The sequence below is a fragment of the Trichechus manatus genome, unplaced genomic scaffold (assembly GCF_000243295.1).
Source record: "Trichechus manatus latirostris isolate Lorelei unplaced genomic scaffold, TriManLat1.0 scaffold00096, whole genome shotgun sequence".
Classification (NCBI taxonomy): Eukaryota; Metazoa; Chordata; class Mammalia; order Sirenia; family Trichechidae; genus Trichechus; species Trichechus manatus.
The window spans coordinates 7,817,648-7,833,006 of record NW_004444032.1 but is presented as its reverse complement, the minus strand read 5'-3'; the positions used below and the strand labels follow the sequence as shown (position 1 = coordinate 7,833,006).

The 15,359-nt window shown below is 40.0% G+C and overlaps 1 protein-coding gene across 1 annotated transcript in view; it reads left to right on the top strand.

The window, feature by feature from the left end:
* The window catches only part of SLC26A4 (solute carrier family 26 member 4), a 53,356-nt gene that overhangs the window by 22,062 nt on the left and 15,935 nt on the right, over nt 1–15,359 (top strand). The window contains exons 6-12 of the mRNA XM_004382597.1: nt 1,032–1,184; nt 1,293–1,375; nt 6,287–6,434; nt 7,552–7,665; nt 12,577–12,654; nt 12,797–12,892; nt 13,877–13,983. Of these exons, the coding sequence (XP_004382654.1) occupies nt 1,032–1,184; nt 1,293–1,375; nt 6,287–6,434; nt 7,552–7,665; nt 12,577–12,654; nt 12,797–12,892; nt 13,877–13,983 (779 nt within the window). The remainder of the gene's footprint in view (nt 1–1,031; nt 1,185–1,292; nt 1,376–6,286; nt 6,435–7,551; nt 7,666–12,576; nt 12,655–12,796; nt 12,893–13,876; nt 13,984–15,359) is intronic.

Genomic DNA, 15,359 nt, shown 5'->3' with positions numbered 1-15,359 from the left:
TCTTACGTATAACTTCCTGGGCAAGTGTTAGACATGCAAATTCTGCAGGGGGCTGAAGCCCTGGTTTGCCCACTTGGAAAGATTTACTTTTATTTGAGCCACCTTAGTACAAGTTTTAAATAAGTACCAAATTAATTTCCAAAAAACCGATATGAGTCGGAATCGACTCAATAGCAATGAGTTTGGTTTTTTGGTTTAACTACTATGGAAAATAGTGACTATTGGCACCCACCTCAAGCAGCACCCAGGGCACACACCCTACCTGCCTTCCACCCCCAAGTTAGGCCTCTGTCTACATATGAAGTATTTTAGGAATTTTTATTATTACCTATATCATTCAAGTTTAGGGAGGAGCTTTACATAAATATTGGATAATTGTGACCAAAAAATGGTTGGGACTTTTTGGTGTGTCAGCCTTTAGTCTCAATAATACCATATCAACATGGAGAAAATCAGACCACTTAATACCACCTATAATACCACTTCAGAATATAAATTTTTAAAGCTTTTCTGCAAGCAAAAAATAATGTATAATGACATTTTTAAAAAAGTTCTTCATCTTTATTGTAGAAGATACCAAACCAAAAAAACCAAACCCATTGCCATGAAGTCAATTCCAATTCATAACGACCCTATAGGACCCTATAGAACTCCCCCATAGGGTTTCCAAGGAGCGGCTGGTGGATTTGAACTGCCAGCCTTTTGGTTAGCAGCCAAATGCTTAACTACTGCACCACCAGGGCCCCATAGAAAATACAGACAGGCAAAAATAAGAAAATAGAAATCACCCATAGTTTTACCACTCCAAGTTAACCATCATTAGTAACTTGGTATATATTTTTGGAGAGACTTGATACATTTAATGTTCTTTGTATTAGTCAACAAATTTTTATGATTTTACATGAAATTCAAGTGCTATTTGAGGATAATGTCATGATTTTTCAGATGGAAAGATTCATGTGAGAACTAATTAAAATTTTTTTTTTTTTTTTTTGCAGCAGGAAGTATATAAATTTATTTTCTTTTTACAGACCCTCGTTGAGATTTTTCAAAATGTTGGTAGTACCAATATTGCTGATTTCGTTGCTGGATTACTCACCATTATCATGTGTATGGTAGTTAAGGAATTAAATAATCGATTTAAACACAAAATCCCCATCCCTATTCCTATAGAAGTTATTGTGGTAAGTAGAATATGTAATTCAGAAAATTCAACATTAAATGGATTGACAAGAAAGAAATTGTTAAAACCAGTAGAGGTTTTTTTTTAAAGCTCTTTTGTTTTATTTCAGACAGTAATTGCTACTGCCATTTCATATGGAGCCAACCTCGAAAAAAATTACAATGCTGGCATTGTTAAATCCATCCCAAGGGGGTGAGTATGGTGTTCTTAGGCAGTACTAATATGTTAGGCCAGTACTTTCTATTTAAACGAAGCCTTGTATTACAAGCTTCATTTCACTGGTGTCCTTCAATAGTCCTATTTGTGTGTGATCTTGAAGAAATGCTCATTTGTGTAAATCGTCAAACAAACAGTATGTGTGTAGATAAATTCAAGGCATTTATTTAAAAGTAGTCCCCTATGCACTCTCTGTTTTCATTTTCTTAAATCATGGTTAACACCAGACTTCTGATTTAACCTCATGTATATAATTACAATATGGTATAAATGGCATCTTGATTAGTAACACTAAGTGCCCTGTGAACAGTCTATTTAAGGAATCAGGGACATCTGGCTAAATTCTCCACCATTTAATTTATCTTAGATAATAATTATTTCATTTATGCCTATCAATAAAATGTATATCTTCAAGAAGAGTTTCTGTATGTTTGGTAGTTTGGTGAATTAGAAGAATAAAAGATCAAGGTTCTTCATTCATCTCTGTCACCATCTAGTTCTGTGGCCATCGATGGTTTTCCTGTAAAACAAGGGTAATGACAACTACCCAAGCCTCAGCTAGAGCTTGGTGTGAAACGCCAATGAGATCTCTCATAAAAATGCAGAGAAGTGAAAAAAGGGCCCTACACTATAATTTTATCACTTAGGGTTAAAAAGGAAGCCCAGATGTATATTAGGTTTGTAACATTAACTTGTAGCCTTTATGACTAGCCCTGCTGTTAGATAACCAATAATTGCTAGTTTCCTCTCCCTTAGTACGTACTAAGGGACCTTATACCAATCTTTTTTCTCCATACCCTTAACAGAAACTCCTCAGGCAAGGTAAGTCCCAGTGCTCATTCCACAGGGAGTTGTTGCCTTCTCATTTGATTAATCTTATGATTTCTTCTAATATCTGTTCAAAAAATGTTTGAAAAATTACAACTGGCTACATGGGACTTAATTTACATGTTATCCATTATAGTGTTTCTCAAACTTACCTTTCCATAAGAATAACATGAGACCCTTGTGAAAAACACAGATTCCTGGTTCCCACCCCAAATCTATTCCATCAGACTTTCCAGAAGAGAGGCCTGGGAATTAATATTTTTTAAAAGCGCCCCAAGTGATTCTTAAGATCAGGACAGTTTGAGAAACTGTGTAATAGAGGACCGAGATTTTGATAGTGAATTCTAATACTGGAGAAATTTAATGATAAAAGATGCAGTGTGGCTACTTGAGTTATGGAATTTTCATTCTAACAATTAGATTATTTGAGTCATTATAATTATGTAAAAATATTTTTTAGAGATCGCTTTTGTCAGGCTTCATGATATGTAACACTTGTAGGTGGTCCACAGCAAATGTCCTGACCCCATAAATCCATGTTCCGTTCATTTTTCATTGATTAGGGAACTCCTTTTTGCTGCCTTAAATTATCCTTTCTGACCCTCTAGAGAGCTTTTTCTGGCTCTTCCTGGCTACTCTTCTCCTGGGAATGGATCTCTAGTCTCTTGTCCCTAGGTTTAATTAAATTTAACTCTCTGACAGACTACCTGGTGTGCTGGGTCAGCTAACTTAACCTGCCTGGCCCCAAGAACTATAAATTCCTTCATTTGTATTGTTTTGCTCAACTCTGTCTCCCTAGCACAGTACCTAGCTCATAGTAGGCTCTCAGAAAATATCTGTTGACGGGATAAAATATGCAAGCCTGTGTCATTATAAGCAAGTCACAAGAGAGGCCTTTGTTACTTATTCTCACTTGGTAGCACAGAAACAATTACAGTGACATTAGCAAACCTGAAAAAGAGAGGGTGGCATGGAGAGATTGGAAAAAAGAGCAAGGAAAGTAGAGTAGTTGCAGTGAATACGATAAAAGGAAGTGGAACAAAGAGAAAAATTGTGATATTCCACCATTTCATCTCCCCCCTTCCTAAGGGAGCCAAAGCAAGACTGTGGTCAACAGTTTCCTTTTATTCTACTGAGGGTCAGTACCATATATTAGGATCTCTTGGTCCCCAATTACAATTGGGCAGCCAGCCATATACTATGACTCCATGCCCTTCTTTCTTACTACCTTTTCTGGCAAAAATATACAATTTCCCCATGTCCAGTCAGCATCTGAGTATCCTAGTAGGATTCACCCAGACCAGGAGCCCTAATCCTCTCACTAAGGCTTTTTCTTAACTAATAGACTCTACGAGGGCCAGTCACGACATGCCTTTCTTCTCATGAAACTGATCTTTATCCTACAGCTCTGAATGTGTCCCGTTCCTCACTCATCATAAACTAGGCTTCTCTTTTACCTCTTCTGTCATTTTTTTCCCCCATAACAAGATGGACTATTTTCTCCTGTACGTTTTAATCACAGCTGTAACCCTCACCTGCCTCAACGCTTAGCACACCAGTGACCGGTCCCCTCCTCACTAGTGCCAGGGTTGTTATCATGTTTGTTACCACTAGTTTTTTGTTTTGTTTTGTAAATATTTTCAGCTTTGCAGGCCGCAATGCCTCTGCTGCAACTACTCTACTCTGCCGCTGTAGCGTGGAAGCATTCCTAACAAGTGTGTAAACAAATGAGCATGGCTGTGTTCCAATAAAACTTTATTTACAAAAATGGGCAATGGCTGTTACCACTGTTTTTTAAAGTGATTTTGCTCTGCATTTGTACTTGAAAGTGTGGTGCAGGGAAGAATAGCAGGGGCAAGGCCAACAAAATCACAGAGGTCCTTTTCCTAGCTGCTTCCTAAGGGCCACTTTTTCTTTTAGCTGGAGTAGTGTACATTTGCCAAATGTTCGGGGCCAACCTGAAGTAAAAATGTGCAGTTGGTGTCATGTTTATCTTGCCTGCCTCTCTTTTTTGCCCCTTTGGTCTTTCAGGGGTTCACCTCTCTCTGTCCTCCTCTTTTCAGATAATTATTTGTTCATACTCTTGTACTCCTAGGTGCTATTGGTAGTGTTATCTCATGAACAGGCCAGACAGGGAAAGGTTCCCTGCAGCCAGCCAAGGCTACTGAGTGAGCATAGAATTTGAAGAGTTATATCCAGTGAAGGAGGGCAGGAGCTAGTGGAAAGGTCCTCTCACAGGATGAGATGTTCAACCAGGGCATTAGGTTGAGTGGCTTGGGGCAAATAATTGGCACCATTAAGGTCCAGCAAAACAGTACAAATGGGTGGCAGGAGTATGACAGAGTTAGGCTCTCCCAGCATTTACTGAGCACCTCCTATCTGTGCAGGGATTAATTACTTACACATGCAGTATCTCATTTAATCCTCCTGTTATACCTAGGAGAAGAGTAAGAATCTGTATAGTTGAGGAAACTGGGACTTGGTAGGGTGAAATAATTTACCCAGAGTCAAAAGTTGCATATGGAGTGATGGAGCTAGCATTTAGGTCCTTTGATTTCAAGTGTTTGCACTTTATCCTTTGTAGCCCTGGGAAACAAGGGTCTGGCAATATTTGGAGAACTAGGCAGTCAGGAAGGCAGTGGGCATTAGGCTGCTATCGAAAGTAAACTCCCTCCAAGACTGGAAAGTCATCATGAAAAGCCTAGGTTACCTGAATTAGGTAGGGTTGACTGGATTTCAGGAAGTCAGAAGCCTGGTTTTAAGAAGGGAGGTCCATGATCACATTCAGACTAGCAGGTGATGTGATGTCAAGTCACTCAAGTGCTGGGTCAGCCCTTAACATCCTATCTGTCTACAGATAGGATCCATTCCAGAGCCTACTTGCAGGCTAGGAGGGGATGTGGGGAGAAAAGGAGTCTGAAAGTGGGGACCAGTTAATCTCACCCATGGGGAGAGGAAAGATACAAAGGAAGAGAACCACACAGATCTTGTTACCTAGGCAATCACCTAACATCTAACATTCATACCTGAACTTATTAAGTAACCTTGAGTGAGTCACTTCACTTTTCTTGGTCTCAGTTCTTTTTTCAACAAAATGAGACAGGTTGATCTAACAATATCGAGGATGCTTGCTAGTTCTAAATTCCTATGATTTTCTATAAGAGTCTTATTTCTAATTGAATTTTACCACTTCTCTCTAATTGTAGAGAAAAAATATGTGTAGTTTCCTATTAAAGGAACTTCAGGCATAAATGAGGTAGGTGGGGGAGATATTTTTGGCAAGGCACCTCTAGAATTATACCATATGGATAGTTATCAAAATATAGTTAGATGGAAGGTCATCCCCCAAATTTTCTTATTTGGGGACAATCTCATGATTATAAACTAGGTTTAACTCTTAATATGGTTTATAGAGTAGCTCTGGTTTTGTCAGTTGGATATAACTATCTAACAAATAGTAGTCATTTGACTCTACAATCTTTGGGTTATTTTAGTCACTGTAACTATGAAGTATTCTGATAATTAAACAAATTAATTTGGGGGGGAGCTCAGGAAGATTTTAAATATCATAGCTCTTAAGATTTAGATGTTCCACTTAGCTCTTTTAGCATCTTATCTTTGTCTCTTTAACACACCTGAGAACACTTCATACAGGATAAATCTCATTTTATGGCTACAATATCTTTTAAATTCAAAGACCTTTAAGATGAAATCATACTTGTGTAAGGAACATGTTAATGTGTGAAAATGCAGGACATGAGGTTGTATGATATTAAAGAATCAAGAAAACCAGGTTTGTTGATGTCAGAGGTATAGACTAGGCAGCATTTGTAGGCTCTCAAATAGTGGACAAAGAAATTAGCCAGTGAGATACTGCCAATTTTTAATTAAAAACTGTAAAAACGATGCTACCACTTATGCATCTAATGTGCTTTTTTGTCCTCTTGAATCAAACACTTTGGTATATAACATGTGGCTGAGTTGACATGGCATTTGGTGAAGTGGGAAAGAGACCTGTGGTCAAATTGTCCTAACACTCTTCATTTAAAAACTCACTAGGTTTTTGCCTCCTGTGACTCCTTCTGTGAGCTTGTTTTCTGAGATGATGACTCCATCATTTTCCATTGCTGTGGTCGCTTACGCCATTGCAGTGTCTGTAGGAAAAGTATATGCCACCAAGTACGATTACGCCATTGATGGGAACCAGGTATGGTCGGTTTTTCTTCTGGACTAGTTTTATAGGGCTGAAAATGAGGAGAAGAAGAATAATAAGAAGAAAAAAACCTAAATGGAAAGAATTTGGTGTCTGAAGAAGGAATTGATTTCTTCCCCCAGTCCTTATTGGGTTAGTTTCCCTTGGTGCTTGCTAATTTGAAGTTAATTTGGAATATGGATGCTGCATCACTTTACTTGTACTTTTTTAAGAAATTATTTGAAGTGATCATCAGGGCATTCAAAGTTAACATATTAGGTCAGAGTTAGAATTCTTCATGCAACCCAGTATCTCCTCTAGGTCAATTTTTTGGTAAATAGCAGCCACAGTATAACAAAACGGTGCAACTCACAGTGTTGATAATAGTTGTGACCACTTTAAATTGAGACAGGTCAGTGTGTTATTAATATATACGGAACAGTTTTTGCAGGCATATGATGCATTGCCAGGTGAGCTGATTTTATATTTCTCGCAAATCTTTGTAAGTATGGTATGTTCCCAAAAACACAGCAATTACAGCAGTTAAATGATTAGTAATCAAGCAGAATAATAGCTCTCCTGGTCATAATATACTTTCTAGCAAATATTTAACCACAGAAAAACGCCTTGTGTTAGAGCAGAAAAATGCTTTATGTGAGGGCTGCAGATAAGCCACTCACCACGCAGTGAAATAAGCATTTTAGCAAAGGATCCGTTACTATCTCTCTCAGCCTTAAAAACAATTGAGAGAAGTGAGACCTCTCTTGAATTGTATAGGGTCCAAACTCCTGATGTCTTATAAGACCCCCAACTAAGTACCTTTAACAGTAAAAATTAAATTGGGGCCACCAGGAAGGTGAGTTTGGGAGTTTGCTTTCTTAAACACCCCTTGAGGGTCTTGCAAAGGTTATGTGTGTACAGTAGCATCACAGGAGCCCTCGTGGCACAGTAGTTAAGAGCTCAGCTGCTAACCAAAAGGTCGGCAGTTCAAATCCACCAGCTGCTCCTTGGAAACCCTCTGGAGCAGTTCTACTCTGTCCTATAGGGTCACTATGAGTCGGAATCGACTACACAACAGTGGGTTTGGTTTGGTTTTTTTGGTAGCATCACTGTCATCCAGTCTCTCTTTTAGGAATTCATTGCCTTTGGGATCAGCAACATCTTCTCGGGATTCTTCTCTTGTTTTGTGGCCACGACTGCCCTGTCACGCACCGCCGTCCAGGAGAGCACCGGGGGAAAGACACAGGTATGGAACCACCACTTGTTAATATGACGACTTTCATTCATGATCATAAACAGCAAGTCGGGAAGGGCATCTCAGAAAGTCTGGCGTAGGAATTGAACATGACAGTTAGCCTTTGAGAAGAGAAGGCCTTGTGCTTTCTGATCTGTTTCAACCCAGGCCTATCCAGCTCCGTGGTCTGCCCCTTCACTAAAAACCTCTTAAAAAATGTTTATAGTTTTCTGATGAAGCAATTCTCAAATCTCTTTGTGTTGGGGCTCACCTGGCAGATAGCTAAATTTACCTGCATTCCCAGGAACAATAATGATTGACATGGAATCCATAGTAGAGAATGCTGGTTGTTATCAATTTGTTATCTGGGACTAAAGAGGGTCTAGTAAGAACACTTCCTGGCTTAGAGAGTTATTATATTTATCAGGAAAATGAGAAAGCATGCATTCTAGTTTCCTTTACAAGGATCAGTAATTTCCTCCAAAGGTCTTTGCTCCCATTGAACAGCAGTTTGGTAGCCAAGAATATTTTTGTTGTAACATTTTGACATTTCTCCTGAGTAAAGTTTTTGTTCCTGAAGTTTGAACGTGGGATTAATCTTGCTTTTTAAAAAATCTAGTTTTAAGGAGTTAACTTCACAAGGTGACCAAAAAATTCAGCATCCCTGTTAATCTCTGGATAACCCCTCCCTCAATCGGCCAGAAAGCTCCGGAGCCGTTCTTAAAGAACACCCTTTCTAGGCAGACAGGGAGTCAGATATACCAAACTAATGGGTGAGGTCAGGGGCAGACTCTGGAATATGTTATGCCTGGAAAGCTTAATCCTTTCAACACAGAGAGAGCTATTACTTAAGAGTAAGAGGTGCATTGAGACTGTAAAGGAGAACAACAAACCAAAACTAAATAGTAGTAATACACACACACACACACACACACACACACACACACGCACACACACGCACACACACACACACACATACACACGTAGTCTTCAAATAGGGTTTTATTGAGGCAGAACCCATTGCCATCAAGTTGATCCCTACTCATAGCGACCCTATAAGACAGAGTGGAAGTGCCCCCATAGGGTTTCCAAGGAGTGGCTGGTGGATTCAAATCACCAACCTTTTGGTTAGCAGCCAAGCTCTTAACCACTGCACCACCAGGGCTCCTGTTGAAGCAGTGACACTTTACAAATAGCTACAAAAGAGTGTCATTGAGAAAACAAATGACTCCGATGGTGGCTTAACTCAGGGAGCCTTAATTGTCCCCAGGGTGCACATGATGCTCTTTTTCCATTTGTGATGGATCTTTATGACAGAGTTGGAAGAACTGGCCTCTTCCAATTTCTTGGTTCCTTTTAAATAAAAATATTAATTCTAGTTTTCAGAAATTTTCTCTTTATAATTGAGTTTACGTTTTTTCTTCTTAAACTTCAATTTTGTGTTTTTTGTAAACATTTCTAGATCTGAAGGAACAGGTAAAATAATACAGCCTATCCCAAGAGTCATAACTAGAGATCTCTCGTCAAGGAGGGATCAGTCCCTGGAGAAGGACATCATGCTTGGTAAAGTAGAGGGTCAGCGAAAAAGAGGAAGACCCTAAGTAAGATGGATTGATACAGTGGCTGCAACAATGGGCTAAAGCATGAGAACAATTGTGGGGATGGTGCAGGACTGGGCAGTGTTTCGTTCTGTTGTGCGTAGAGTCACTATGAGTCGGAGCTGACTCGATGGCACCTAACAACGACAACAGCTGGTCAAGGGAATGAGGTCAGAGTTTATTGCTAAAGCAGTGCCCCTGTTCAGCTACAGCTGACAGCACTGGGAGTTTCTCCCGCTTTCTTTTTAGATGAGGCATTGACAAGCTCTCCAGAGCACATAGCCCTGAAGTGGGCAGAGGCAGATCCCAAACTGCTGGTGTCCATTCTCCTGCTGTTACCTCTAGGCACGGGCTGGCCTCTCGTGTAAAGTGACCTTTGCAAAGGGCTTGGGGGATAATGGTGTTCTGGTAAGCTGATATCTCCTGCCATACACTGACATGTATTATATTTAGGAATGAAGGATGCCAGGATTTCAGCATTGAAGAATGAACCATGCTCAGAAATGGCTTGATGTTTAATTACTGAAATGTATACTAAGTTCTGAGGTTAAAAGTCTAAGTGTCTGGACTTAAATCCAGGGACTTATGACCAAATAAATTGGCAAGTCTTCCCGTGTGTAGCTTCTCATATTTTCTGTTATGTTAGAACCTTAGTTTCTGTATCTATAAAATGGGAAAATAATTGAATCCACCTCATAGAGATGTTGTGAGGATTAAATGAGGAGATGTTTGTAAAGTCCTGGCATATACTTGTAAATGTTCACTGTTCCAGTCATTAGCAACTCAAGGTAGGAACAGAGTTTTAGTACCTATGATACACATTTTGTGCCTGGCACAGAGGAAGCACCTAGTACACATTTGCTGAGTAAGTGAATAGAAGAACGAATATTGGTGGACATCAATTGTTTCAACACAAATACAGATTGTAAAAGAGCTAGATACGCAGCCTCTTCTTTCTCTCCCTCCCCCATCTGACTCCTACTGACTCGTAAAAAAGTAATTCTGATTACAAGCTACTCTCTAGCTAATTATGCTCTTACTTAACAGAATAATTAGTTTCCTAGTAATTGAATCTGCTCATAGATATAAAATCTATAGTGTTTCCCTCAAGCCAGCCTTATAAAGTAAGTACAAGTAATTGAGTCCTCTCAGATTTGTATACAGTGACCAGAATTAGCCTTTGGTCCTCATAACTGGGGGCTTATATTACATATACTTGGTGAGTAGGTGGCCACTCTCCTAACATGAGTTGGGCAGTTGACTGTGGTCCCTGTTCCCAAATCTCCATATCCCTCTCCAGTTCACAGTGAGATGCAAGTGGCATATGGGAGACAATAAAGATTGGTTAAGAAATTGAATGGAGGAGCCCCTGGGTGGTACAAATGGTTAACGCTGTCACCTACTAACCGGAAGTGTGTAGGTTCCAGTCCACCCATGGGCACCTTGGAAGAAAGGCCTGGTGCTCTTTCTGAAAAATCAGCCATTGAAAACCCTATGGAGCACAGTTTTATTCTGACACACATGAGATTGTCATGAGTTGGGGTCACCGTGAGTCGGAGTCAACTGGATGGCAGCTGGTGGTTTAATTGCATGGAAGGAAGGAAAGAGAGAAGGGAGAACAGGAAGAAGAAATGAAGGGAAGATATTAGCATCCTTGCTTAGCGTAGCAGAGGGGAAAGCTCACCAAGGTAAGGGGAACCTGAAGGTGTGGTAGTGGGAGGTAACCCAGAGCCTAGAAAAGGGGAGCTAGACATAAAAAAGCGAACTGTTTAGTCATATACATAATATTGCCTCACACTGGCTGAATTATAATCTGAACATACATGATCAGTTTTCCAGGTGGAGTGAATGAGTGTGACTGTGAAATTCCCTTACATTTTCTAATTCTCCATGTTTCCTATTATCTGTCTTCTTTAACTCAAACATCTTGCATGAGGCAGTAGTTGGGCTCAACACAATTTTCTCTGTTGCTTCCTCTCTGATTGCTTTGCTTCTGGTTCCCTGTCTCCTCTTCTCCTTTGTTTCAGAGCTTCTGTTCCTCACTCCGGCCATGCCCCAGCTGTCTCAACAGAGAGTTCACTGGTCATCTAATCAAACCAGAGAGTAGCCCCACCCCCTCAGCCTCTCTCCTAACTATCTTAGGAGAGCTTTTGGCAGTGAAGGTAAAGTTTTTGAAGCTTCCTTTGACCCCTGGTATTGCCCAGTCACTCTACAATCACTGTTAAGAGCCGCCATGGGGCAGAGCAGGGAGCCTGCTCAGAGCTTGCATCCTCGGAAATGACACATGAAGCAGGAGATATGGTCCCGCCTCTTGATATGCTAATGTGACATTTTGAATTTGTAATATGACCAGTAAATTTATTTTCTTCGTGGGAACCATGTGCTATAAGCACAAAGTGTTATCAGAATTGCTAGTATGGCTGCTGCTTCAATAATGGAGAAGAATCAGTTATGAAATTGTTAGAGCTGTGAGAATTTATTTTCCAAGAACATTACAATGATTAGTTGTTGGGGGAAGGGAGGCAGTCAGTGCTTCCTGGTATGGTAAATAACTAGAAGTTTGGTTTCCTGAATTGACATCAATACTATAGGTCTGTAGTATATCTGGAGAACCTGGGTGTATCAATGGTAAAGTGCTCAGCTGCTAACTGAAAGGTTGGAGGTTAAAGTCCACCCAGAGGAGACTTGGAAGAAAGGCATGGCAATCTACTTTAGAAAAATCAGCCATTTAAAACCCTGTGGAGCACAGTTCTACTCTGACACACTTGGGGTCACCATGAATCAGAACTGACTTCATAGCAATCAGTTACTGGTAGTATTTCCAAATGAAAGTCAGGTCAAACTGGCTTTACTTTAGCAGGCTCAGTTTCCCAGATTTTGTTTAGCTTCTCTGCCATAAACCAAACCAAACCCATTGCTGTCAAGTTGATTCTGATCTGACTCACAGTGACCCTATAGGACCGAGGAGAACTGGCCCATAGGGTTTCCAAGCCTTTAATCTTTACAAGGAAGCAGACTGTCACAGCTTTTTCCTGCAGAGAGGCTGATGGGTTCAAACCCCTGACCTTTTGGTTAGCAGCTGAGCACTTAACCACTGCACCACCAGGACTCCGCTCTGCCATAGCTTATATATATGTTTTCCATTTTTGTTTGGTTTTGTATAGTTTTAGCAAATAATTCTCGTTTCTTTCAGCAGTATTGAGCAGAAGGGGGAGGCAGGGAATCAGCAAGTGTGCCTGTGAACGGGCCACTCACACACATTTAGGGAGCTGAAGACACACGGGAGGAGGACAAGCTCTGTTCATGTGAAGCGTGTGTCTTTCAGATTGCTGGCATCCTCTCAGCTGTGATTGTGATGGTCGCCATTGTTGCCCTGGGGAAGCTGCTGGAACCTCTGCAGAAGGTATAACCCTGCTTCTCCAAATACTGATTGAATAATTTCCCTTCACTGCTCTGCAACCAGAGAAATAACAGGAGATTTACAAATCATCACATGGAAAAGCCATTCCCCTGAATAACAGAGCCTTCCCTGTCTCTCTTGGCAGTCAGTCTTGGCAGGTGTTGTGATTGCCAACCTGAAAGGAATGTTTATGCAAGTGTGTGATGTTCCTCGTCTGTGGAGACAGAATAAGATTGATGCTGTAAGTCCCCTACCACTCATTTTTCTCTGAAATAATACTTTGCTCTTATATGCTTCCTGCCATATCACTATGCCTCCTTTTCTCCTGAGAACCCCAGAACAAAATAAGAATTATGTGGATAAACCAAAGCAGAAGTCTTCCATAGGAACTGCCTTTTGTGAAATTCTCGTATTTCTGGGGAGATCCATTTCTAGCAAGACTCTCATCTGAGGCTTATTCATGTACTCCTGGCCTTCTAAAGCCAAAAAACAAGCAACATTTTTAAACCCTAAAATTTAGAAGAACAAGCAAAAACAAAACACAAAATAATGCAAGAACAAAAACAAAATACATAAACTCATACTGATGATAATTCTGACCAAAGTAACCTTCACAACTATTCTGAAGAGTTAGTAAAATCAGAAGGTAAATCCTTTAGCGTTCTGCTCTAATTTAAACCAGGACAGATAAAGAGAATGAGAAAAATTTCTATATGCTGATTCAAAAAGATCTCTAAGACAAATCATTACATGAGAAAGAGACCTATGCAGAATGGAATAGTGTGTATAATATACGCTAAAAGGTGAGGAAATAAAATATGCTATATAGTCATATTTGCTTGTATTTGCAAAAAGAAATGCTTAAGGAAAGCATACATACATACAAATATGAGAGGATACAAATAGGGAGGAAGAATGGGACTAGGTGGAGAGGAGAAAAGGTTGGGAGCAAGACTTTCCAGTGTACATTGTTTTAAATATTATTTCGCTTTGAACCATGTGAATAGACTACCTATTTAAAAATTAAATTTAAAAAAATGGCACAGTTGGTCTTTATTTGGAAGGCCAATTTCCATTTCATGTAAATGTGAAATGAATAAAGTCAAAATGTATTTTTAAAAGGCTGTAATTTGTTCTTGGATAATCTCACTATTTTTACAGATAGTCTCTCACCTGATGATATCTGATGAATTAATGTAATCGTTTCTTTTGTATCTTTTCGTAGGTTATCTGGGTGTTCACCTGTCTAGCATCCATCATTCTGGGGCTGGACCTCGGTTTACTAGCTGGCCTTATGTTTGCATTACTGACTGTGGTCCTGAGAGTTCAGTTGTGAGTAATATAAGAGACTCACGTTTTTCCCATCAACAGGAAAACACACCCTGAGCTTTCTTATATCATTTTGATAAGTGTGGTGAAACCATATGTCATAAAGTTATTGTTAGCTGCTATGAAGTCAGCTCCAACTCATGTCAATACTAAGTACAACAGAATGAAACTGTTGCCCAGTCCTGTACCACCTTCCTGATCAATGATAATAAGACAGTATTCTGTTGTGATCTATAAGGTTTTCATTGGCTAATTTTCAGAAGTAGATCATCAGGCCCTTGTTTCCTAGTCTGTCTTAGTCTAGAAGCTCTCCTGAAACCAGTTCACCATGGGTGACCCTGCTGGTATTTGAAATAATGGTAACATAGCTTCCAGCATCACAGCAACATGGAAGCCACCACAGTATGACAAATGGACAGATAGGTGATGGCTATTTTGTAACAGTTATTATATATTGAGTGCTTCTATGAATTAAGCACACAGTGTTTTGCATGTGTTATATTTAATCTTAAAAAAAAAATCCTGTGAATAGGTTTTATTATTCTCATTCTACAGGTGAGAAAACTATAGCTCAGAAAGGTTAAGAACCTTGCCTAAGCTCACACAGCTAGTAAGTGGCACAGCTAGGATTCTAATCCAGGCCTATCTCACCCTAAAATTCGCGTGCCAGGGACATGCTCTACTGCCATGCTCTCCTTTGAAGTCATTGTGAGACTAAAAGACTGTGATTGTTTTGTAGTTTCTTCTTCAAATGAGATGAGTATATGAGGCCCTGGCCCAAGACTTGGGACAAGACAGCTGCTCAATATATTTACCACCTTTTCTTCTTTTAAGGCTAAGAGGTCACCAGTTCAGTTGACTATAGGCAAAATTCATTCAAATCTGCCAAATAAGGCATATAGTAAATAAACTGTAAGACAAGCTACACAATTATGTGAAGTAGGCATAATTAGATCACATGCAGAGGGAAGCAGCAAAGACACGATTTAAAGAATGGGAAACAGCCTGTGAGGAGAAGTTGGGGGCCTGAAGCTGGATTTTGTTGTTGTTGTAGTTGTTTATTTTGTTTTGACTCTTGAGAGGGTTTAGGTATGTACCCTCCTGGGCTAAGTCGAGAACACAGTCTCTCTCAGAGCTTCCATATATTTCCAGACTTCTGGCCCCTTCTCTGCCTGCCTTTGGGCCATGAAGGACCAAGAAACCTGGAAAGACATCAACGCAGAAGTCTTCAGCTTAGCATAAGCCTGCCTCTCCTGCTCCACCAACCATTTCTCCCTCTTGCCCTCTTTCCTTACCCTAGCATGTTAGTGCCTACCCAAAAGACTTGTGTTCACTGCCTCAACACCCTAAATGTTTACCCAGCGGCCCAAAAGAGTTCA